General features: G+C 38.0%; 1 protein-coding gene across 1 annotated transcript in view; it reads left to right on the top strand.

Moving 5' to 3' along the window:
- LOC107657148 (connector enhancer of kinase suppressor of ras 3-like) overlaps nt 1-9,831 on the top strand; it is a 65,951-nt gene extending 56,120 nt beyond the window's left edge. The window contains exons 16-20 of the mRNA XM_016445176.1: nt 8,890-8,943; nt 9,068-9,107; nt 9,199-9,368; nt 9,528-9,601; nt 9,756-9,831. Coding sequence (XP_016300662.1) covers nt 8,890-8,943; nt 9,068-9,107; nt 9,199-9,368; nt 9,528-9,601; nt 9,756-9,831 — 414 coding nt within the window. The remainder of the gene's footprint in view (nt 1-8,889; nt 8,944-9,067; nt 9,108-9,198; nt 9,369-9,527; nt 9,602-9,755) is intronic.
- Nucleotides 9,832-10,047: the final 216 nt, after the last annotated feature.

Here is a 10,047-nt window from a genome sequence, read left to right as displayed (position 1 = left end):
CTCTGGCCAGACGAAACCAGCATGGCGTGGTTTAATTCCAGGCTGCAACACAGGTGCAGAGGTCTTGTCTGGTTCCCGTGGTCTTGTGCCGATGGTCGTCAAGGTGACGAGATCTTCGCAAGTGATCTGTCTCTGGGGCGCATGTAGTTGACGTGGTCTCCGCTGACATTCAGGGCAGAACACAACAGAACAGAAACGTGACAATATCATCTGGAAACACATGGAAATATAGTAGTGCATTTTTGTTTTGTAGTCCTCCATTCCCCACCATAGAAGTTCACCAATTATGTATTATTATTATTATTATTATTATTAACAAATAAATCTTCATCTTTTTTGAATAGTTGACTTACAGTAATATGGATTTGTGGCCAAAATATTTTAAAAACATTCTTTCATATTAATACATAACAAGGATTTGTAGTCTTGTGCATTTCCAAGATATTGAAGTAATTTAAATAATTAGTCTATATTTATAACATTATTATTATTATATTATATTATCTTAATATAATAATAATAATAATAATAATAATAATAATAATAAAAACACTGCTGCTTAAGGAGTGCAATTTTTATGTAACGCTCCCTAAACACTTTTTACGTAATATCCTTCCATTATTCCATTCCCCACCATAGAAGTTCACCCATTATGGCTTCCACTTCTGAGAAAACTGGGAATATAAAAAGGGTCCATTTAATAACAGTCACTGTTCAGGTTTTTTGCAACTTGTTCAGTTTGCTTAAATTTGAATGATCTAAGACAAAACAGTTGTTGAATATTCTATTTGAAATTGTAAAATGCTATTGGCTTGGAAATGGCTTTGCACAGAGAAAGTAATTGTTGACATTTTTTTGTTATTTTTGTGTTTTTGAGCAGGTGAATTAAGAAGGAGACTTGTTAATGTTTAATGTTCTGTTCTTTAGATGTTCTGCTATGTTGAAGTTTTGGGGTTACCATTGCGATAAGGAGTGAAAGTGACTCTTTTTTTTAATTACTGCTCTTATATCAGCACAGTGACTAGTGTTAGTCTTCTCACACTTTTTTGCACTATTCAATTTAGTAGCTTTTTTGCAGGCATTTTGGTTCATTCATGAATATTGCAAACAGTGGTAACAGAGACTACACAACACACGGCTGAGAGTGCAAGAGTGCAAGTCTCTGTCGCAGGAGTTCACCTCTATTTCATGTGAACACCATTCATCATTAACAGCTGAATGTGTATAGAAATACTCTGGCCAGACGAAACCAGCATGGCGTGGTTTAATTCCAGGCTGCAACACAGGTGCAGAGGTCTTGTCTGGTTCCCGTGGTCTTGTGCCGATGGTCGTCAAGGTGACGAGATCTTCGCAAGTGATCTGTCTCTGGGGCGCATGTAGTTGACGTGGTCTCCGCTGACATTCAGGGCAGAACACAACAGAACAGAAACGTGACAATATCATCTGGAAACACATGGAAATATAGTAGTGCATTTTTGTTTTGTAGTCCTCCATTCCCCACCATAGAAGTTCACCAATTATGTATTATTATTATTATTATTATTATTAACAAATAAATCTTCATCTTTTTTGAATAGTTGACTTACAGTAATATGGATTTGTGGCCAAAATATTTTAAAAACATTCTTTCATATTAATACATAACAAGGATTTGTAGTCTTGTGCATTTCCAAGATATTGAAGTAATTAGTCTATATAGTCTATATTTATAACATTATTATTATTATATTATCTTAATATAATAATAATAATAATAATAATAATAATAATAATAAAAACACTGCTGCTTAAGGAGTGCAATTTTTATGTAACGCTCCCTAAACACTTTTTACGTAATATCCTTCCATTATTCCATTCCCCACCATAGAAGTTCACCCATTATGGCTTCCACTTCTGAGAAAACTGGGAATATAAAAAGGGTCCATTTAATAACAGTCACTGTTCAGGTTTTTTGCAACTTGTTCAGTTTGCTTAAATTTGAATGATCTAAGACAAAACAGTTGTTGAATATTCTATTTGAAATTGTAAAATGGTATTGGCTGGGTAATGGCTTTGCATTGAGAGGGTAATTGTTGACATTTTTTTTGTGTGTGTGTGTGTGTGTGTTTAAGCAAGTGAAGAAGGGGACTTGTTAATGTTTAATGTTCTGTTCTAGTGTTAGTGTTTTCACACTTTTTGCACTGTTCTCTTAACTAGCTTTTTTGCAGACATTTTGGTTCATTCATGAATATTGCAAACAGTGGTAGCAGAGACTACACAACACATAGCTGAGAGTGCAAGAGTGCAGGTCTTTGTCGCAGAAGTTCACCTCTATTTCATGTGAACACCATTTAACATTAACAGCTAAATGTGTATAATACATAATCAGCTTTCATACGGTTTGTGTAGAATAAGAAGTGGAGGATGTTTTGAAATGTTTCTTGCGTAAGCAGAAGTCATTTCTCTCTCTCTCTCTAAAATGATCTGGCTGTGGGCTTGACCACTTAATTTTTACATTACATGCCATTTCAGAGTATAAAAACAGATGGTCAGACGTCAGACGCTCCACCTGGTCAAGTCTGGTGAACAGGTAAAACAGATAATGTATCCCTATATTTTCATATACAGGTACTGTAATGCAGCAGTGTTATCAACTGCAGGCTGGAGATATTAAAAATGTTTCTTATGAGTAATCATCTAAACATTTAAAGAAATTTAATTCTAATTTTTTTTTCTTTTCAAAAGTTGACAGCAGATTTTGACACTGAAGTCATATTTTCGTGTCACTTATAAGTGCAGTATAGATGGTAGCCTGTATTCTTGTTTATGATGGTTAATGGTTTATCATTCGAAAAGGTACGGTATTCCACGCATGTTATATGGGAACAAACCTTTTTTTATGATAAATATCAGACATAAAAAAGTCTACATTGCATTGTAGAAAATGCTCTTTTGAAAATTTCTGCCATTCAAAGAGGAACATGAGCAGTTTGAGGAAATTGAGCAATGGGTTTCGTTTAGCTTGTGTCTTTTTCCACCGTCAGTTTCAATGCACTGGTTATGACATTGAACTCTTTTACTCTTTTTCTGGGTTCCTCTGTCGTGAATACTTTTTTAAATTTGTTTTATTTTTTTCCGATTGATAAAGCAGGGATATACATAGTATGTTTGGTTGTGACATTCTGAAGAGTTATTCATACCATGCCAGTGTTGTTGTTTTTTTTTATGATTATGTTCAGCTTTTTGGTGGCCTACACTATAGTGCAGTTCTTCAATTCCTAATTCTAACCCTGATAAGGAATTTATCTCAGGTGCATCCTATTTCTCTGGATCATATTTGAGATGTTTCTATTGGAGTCCATATGGCAAATTTAATTAATTTGCCATTATTTGTAAAGACACACACCTGTCTATGGTCTAACAGCTAGAAGTACATATCGGATCAAAAACCAAATCACGAGGAACTGACTGCAAAGCTCAGAGACAGAACTGTGTTGATCTGAGGAAGGCTACAAAAGATCTATTACATTAAAGACTCCCAAAAGCACAGTGTCCTCCATATTTCTAAAATGGGAAATGTTTGGAACGACCAGGACCCTAGAGCTACTCTTCTGGCCAAACTGAGCAAAAGGGTGAGAAGGGCCTTGGTAAGAGAAGTAACCAAAAACCGATGTGTGGAAATGGGAGACATTGTGTGTAGATTGCAGACAGTTATCACTGCAACAGTCCAAAGATCTGGGCTTTATAGCAGAATTGCTAGAGGGAAGCCTAACCTTGATGAAGACACATGAAAGCTTGCTTTCCAAAAAAAGCTGAATTTCCAAAAAAAAGCACCCAAAGACTCTCAGACTGTGACAAACACGATTCTCTGGTCTGTCTGGCACTGCTCACTAACTATGCAATACCTGGTCGTGGTAGAAGGAAAACAGAAGGAAAAAAAAGAGAAAGCAGACACCAGACGTGTCAATATTTGATGTCAATTTGACATTGACTTAACATTGGATTTTGGTTACACAACCTAAAAACAACAAAATATCAACGTCAGCTGACGTCGGTATTGGACATCAATTTAACATTGACATTAGGCGTTGAATTTACATTGAATTTTGGTCACCCGACCTTGCAACCAAAATGTAACCAAATATCAACGTCTTATGACGTTGTGTGCCTGTTGGGTAAGCACAGCCAAGACAATGCCAGAGTGGTTTAGAGACAAATTTAAGAGGCTCAGCTAGAGCCCAGATTTGAACCCAATCGAATATGTCCTGACAGACCTGAAAATGGCTGTCCACTGACAGTTTCCGTCCCATCTGAATGCAAATGTGCAAAGCTTGTTGCATAATCTGCAACATCACCCAGCATGACTATTTTGGCAGGGAGTCAGTGATGGTCTGGGGAGGAATATGCTTGGAGGGTTGCTCAGACCTCCATGTGCTAGCCAGCTGTACCCTTACTACTGTTAGGTACCGGGATGAAATCCTCAGAGCCACTGTCAGACCTCACGCTGGTGCAGTGAGGCCTGGGTTTCTCCTGGTGCATGACAATGGCCTCATATGGCCAGTGTGTTCAGACAGTTTCTATATGATGAAGGCATTGATGACATTGACTGGCCCTCACGTTCCCCAGATCTGAATCCAATTGAGAACCTCTGGGATATTATTTATTGGGGCATCCAAAGACGGAAAGTAGCGCCACAGATTGTCCAGGTGCTCACTAATGCCCTGATCCAGGTCCAGCAGGAGATCCCACAGGACACTATCCACCAACTCATCAGGAGCATGTGGGTTGATGATTTTGGTTTCCATTGACCATTGTCACATTATTATATTCTCAACGAAATTCACAATGCATATAACTAAAGATTTTAAACTTGAATAATTCATCCATCGAGATTCAATGTGTGATTTAAGTGTTCCCTTATTTTATTTTATTTTTTTTTAACAGTGTAGCAAATTAGCTCAAAAGGGAAATGTATATAAATAATTATAATTAATTACAATTATTTAAATCAGCTGCCAGTAGTAACTGTAGCAGAATTAATATTACCATCAACTAATCTGTTCGTCCAGCAAACATTCAGTGTAATTTCATATCAACTCTAAGAAATTACATTTTTGTGGCCACAGAAAATAACTTTCGTACAGTACTAGTGTGCGTTAGAACATGTACAAGATCGGATCGTTAAAGGGACATTATCCACAAACAGTGACAGAATCAGAAACTTGTGTAATTTGTGCACAAATGTTTTATTAACTAAACACTAACGCATAACTACTGCAGTCTAAACAAACATACCATCACACATACAGGAAGGGCAAATGAGATTGAATGAATGAATGAAACCTTTAGAGAAACAGGAAATGGAGTTATGAAAAGCAGTCAGTTAACCACCTGAGTGAAACCAGGTGAAACTTCTGTGGAGGTCACACATCCAGGGAGTCAGTGAGCCAATGGTAACTTAAACTTTCAGAGGAAAGTTTACGACTCTGTCTTCTAGCAGGGTGTTTTGCATATTAGAGTGTGCTGGATAATTTGACCAGTGTTGTTTGTTATTACTGTGATCTCATGTGAATGACAAGTTGCTGGAGATGAGAGGTCCTTGCCATGTCCATTTTGATTTCATATGGTGCTTTTCCACTGCATGGTACGGCTCGGCTCGGCTCAGTTTGCGTTTCAACTGCAGTTTAGTACCGCTTTAGAGTGGGCGGGATTATAGACATGTCATTATAGTTGCGCCGCCTCTACTGCCGTGACCTCCTGAAAAACGTTTTCATTCTGTGTCATCCCATCAAGCTCTTGCTGGATCCGCTCCTCGGCTATCAACGAGAGGAACATCTGTACTTCCTCAATAGACCACAAATCAGCCATTATTTTGTTGTTTAAAAAAAGGTGCGAAAACTGTTCATCATTCGAAACTGTTGCATTCATTCAAAAAAAGTTTGATCCTTGCTGGCTGTGCTGATTTAATCTAGCGGGTGTAGTGTCTCGTGTTAAATGGTGCAGGTAGTGGCGATTCTCTCCGGCAAATCAGTGATCAGCAGGGTTTACACATGTCACATTTTGGTAACGGTACGGCTCGCTTGGAACCTCGGCCGAGGTGATACTGAAAAAGGTACCAGGTACTGTACACAGTGGAAAACACCCAAAAAGCGAGCTGTGCCGTGCTGTACCATGCAGCGGAAAAGCGCCATAAGTTCGCAAATTCAATAGTGAAAGTGAAGGTGTCCGAAGCCCGGCTTATAGCAAAAAGAGGAACTTCCGTTCACAAAATTCAAATCACAAATAATACTGATGAAAAAGAATGAGTTGAATGTTAATCCCACTTACGCCAACGACATGGTCTGTGCCCAATTTATAGCAGTGACAGCAGACAATCTCTGAAAAAAGACTGCTGATAAAATTTCCTCAGCACACTCACTATCTATCGTTTCTGATTGATGGTGATACGGACATCTCCACCAAAGAATGTGAGATTGTCTATGCCCGTGTCATTAATATTGTAAGACCTACCAACATCCTAATTGGTCACATTGACATTCAACTCGCCTATGCAGAAGGTAAAGTGAGATTTCTGATTTTTGTTACCATATAACTATAAACTATGATAACTGAAAAACTATTCATCAGCATACATTGATCAATCTCATGATGTAGAAAAAAAAAAGGTGCGACCAAGTCATGTGCTCGTGTGACCAGCTGAGAAAGTTCGTTGCACCAGTGCGACCAGTGGGAATGAGTCTAGAGCCCTGGTCCTGGAGCAGTTTTAGTGCGCTAGTGGAGATCTCTCTACTATGTAAAAGTTTGGAGTCAGTAAGATATTTTTGATGCTTTTGAAGGAAATCTATTATGATCACAATGTCTGCATTTATTTGATCAGAAATACACTAAAAACAGTAAAAATTTGAAATATTACAAAAATAACAGCTTTCTATTTTAATATTTTACAATGTATTTTATTCCTTTGATGTCAAAGCTGAATTTTCAGCATCATTACTCCAGGCTTCAGTGTCACATACTGCAGTTTAGTACCGCTTTAGAGTGGGCGGGATTATAGACATGTCATTATAGTTGCGCCGCCTCTACTGCCGTGACCTCCTGAAAAACGTTTTCATTCTGTGTCATCCCATCAAGCTCTTGCTGGATCCGCTCCTCGGCTATCAACGAGAGGAACATCTGTACTTCCTCAATAGACCACAAATCAGCCATTATTTTGTTGTTTAAAAAAAGGTGCGAAAACTGTTCATCATTCGAAACTGTTGCATTCATTCAAAAAAAGTTTGATCCTTGCTGGCTGTGCTGATTTAATCTAGCGGGTGTAGTGTCTCGTGTTAAATGGTGCAGGTAGTGGCGATTCTCTCCGGCAAATCAGTGTTCAGCAGGGTTTACACCTCACATTTTGGTAACGGTACGGCTCGCTTGGAACCTCAGCCGAGGTGGTACTGAAAAAAGTACCAGGTACCAGGTACTGTACACAGTGGAAAACCCCCTAAAAGTGAGCCGTGCCGTACCGTACCATGCTGTACCATGCAGTGGAAAAGCGCCAATAGTGACCTTAAAGTCAGGATAAGGGATTAGGTTCAGGGTTAATTACAATAACTGGTAATACAGGGTGACCACACGTCCTCTTTTCCCCGGACATGTCCTCTTTTTGGACCTAAAAAAATGTGTCCTGCCGGGATTACTTAATCACCCAAAATGTCCAGGATTTGGCTGTTTTCTTAATCTCGCTCCCGCTGAATCTCTTACCATTGCCACCTGCTCCCGCAACATGTGTTTTGCTCCCGCGATTTTCGTGTCCACTCCTTTAAACATTCTAATATTGTATATAATTTTGGCGTTTCAGGGAGCCGCTCTCAGTATGCGGTGTATTTACTGTAAATCTCTTTTGAATGAACGTTCACGCTGTTCACTTCACTTTTGATTTCATGATCACACGCACTCTGTGTGAAGGGAGCACATCTTACAAGATCAGATATTTGTCAATGAGCTCAGGATCTGTTGAGCAGCAAATACTCCAGCATGGTCTTGCCAGTCATCTCTCCTTATTCTCAACCTGAGATCAGTCAAATCTGACTCCGGCAGCTCTTCTTGGATGCAGGGTTACCAAGTCCACGTTTTTTCCCCCCACAGAATTGGGCTACTTTTAAACTGTTGCCATGGGTTGATTTTCCCAAGTGGGTTAAAGGTTTGAAATATTGCATAAATTACATTTGACTGAAATGCTTGTATTGAAACATTTTGCATTCTACCTATGATAAAACTTTCATGGACTTTTACATCAACTGTTCCCTCCTGGTGGAATGACCTGCCCAACTCAATCCAAGCAGCTGAGTCCTTAATCGTTTTCAAGAAACAGCTGAAAACACACCTCTTTCATCTTCATTTGTCCCTCTAACTCTAGCACTCTATTATAATGCTAATTTTAATTTTATCTGCTTGTTTTTTTTTTTTTTTAAATTTGACACTCTAACATTTGCACTCTCTATTCTATTTCTATTCTACTTGTTTTATTTAAAAAGAAAAAAAGAGCCTTTAACACTAACATTCTCTATTCTTTTTCTGTTCTATTGACTTATTTTATTTTTATTTAAAAATGACCCTCTAACACTAGCATTCCCTATTATTTTTCTATTCTATCTACTTGTTTTCTTTTTATTTATTATAAAAACAAAACAAGCAAACAAACACACCCACACACAAAAAAAGCTTGCTACGTATACTTTTAGGCAAAACCCCCCCCCCACGGTCCTCTTTTTGGAAAACTAAAATATAAAATATGGTCACCCTAGGTAATTAGTACATAATATGCACAATGTAGAACAGGACTGTAAAATAAAGTGCTATGAAGGGACCGGACTGAAACAGACCCTAATAATCACTTTGACTGTGTCTGCTTTGGTCTCTTACCAGGCCTCCTTTCCCATTTCCTTGGCTCCTTGTATGGCTTCTGATGAGTACAATCCGGTAATTCTTGTGAACCTATTGTACATTAAGTTATTTTTGTCTGCATTGTGAAAGTGTGAAATCATAATAACGAGACATGGTGTGGTCATGATAATACCAGCATATTTCATGTATTTGTCTTCAGGTGTCCCTCAGACAGAAGTCAAAGAAGAAGAATTTTAGAGGTTTGTATCACATTACACAAACCACACAAGGTGTGGTCAAATGTGTCATCATTTCTGTTTTATTGTTGTATTTGTACATTTGTTCTAATAGGAAGTCCAAGAATGAGCAGAAGGAGAGTTTCAGTGAAAGATTTGGACCCAGTGGACCATCAGGGCTGGCTTTATAGGAAGAAAGAGGGGAAGGGATTTCTGGGTATTAAGTGGAAAAAGTATTGGTTCGTGCTAAAGAAAACCTCTCTGTACTGGTACACAAATCAAGTGGTGAGTCATCTCAATTCTGAATTCCATTTCATTCTATGTGTCTTCCTCTTTTCACGCTGTTTTCCCTATTATTGAATATAATTTATAAAGGTTAGCACAGCATCATATACATATATACAGTATGTACAACTTTTGTTTTGTGTTTTTGTGTTTTTCCAGGCTGAAAAAGCAGAAGGCTTTATAAATTTGACTGATTTTGTAATTGACCGGGCGATGGAATGTAAGAAAAAATAGTAAGTGTCATTTTCATACCTGTTAATTTTTACAAAGTACAAAGTTGTTTGTTTTCCAAATGCAAGGGCCTTGAAGCAGAATATACACATCATCATGATAATTACAAATATTTTTCAACTGAACAACCCTTCACACTCTTTTTGTTTCTCACAGTGCGATCAAAGCTTGCCACCACAAAGTCATGATGTTTCACTTTGCAGCAGACAGCAATGAGGACATGAACTTGTAAGCCAATTGACATCTCATTCTGACAAAGCAAAAAAAACAATCTGTTTAGCAATATCCATAGTTGTATTTACAGTAGTCACAGTGGTGGTTTGTATAAACGGTTGATATAGATTGTTAACGCATTCAGTTGCTTTTAAGAAATAATATGTGTAATTATTGGATTTGCCTATTTGTGTGGATGTCTCACAAATATGTGGTGCAAGTGGCTCTACTCCAA

This window comes from Sinocyclocheilus anshuiensis, unplaced genomic scaffold (assembly GCF_001515605.1).
Source record: "Sinocyclocheilus anshuiensis isolate Anshui unplaced genomic scaffold, SAMN03320099.WGS_v1.1 scaffold1891, whole genome shotgun sequence".
Taxonomy (NCBI): Eukaryota; Metazoa; Chordata; class Actinopteri; order Cypriniformes; family Cyprinidae; genus Sinocyclocheilus; species Sinocyclocheilus anshuiensis.
Note: the sequence above shows the minus strand (reverse complement) of the source record. Positions and strands in the feature narration are given on the sequence as shown.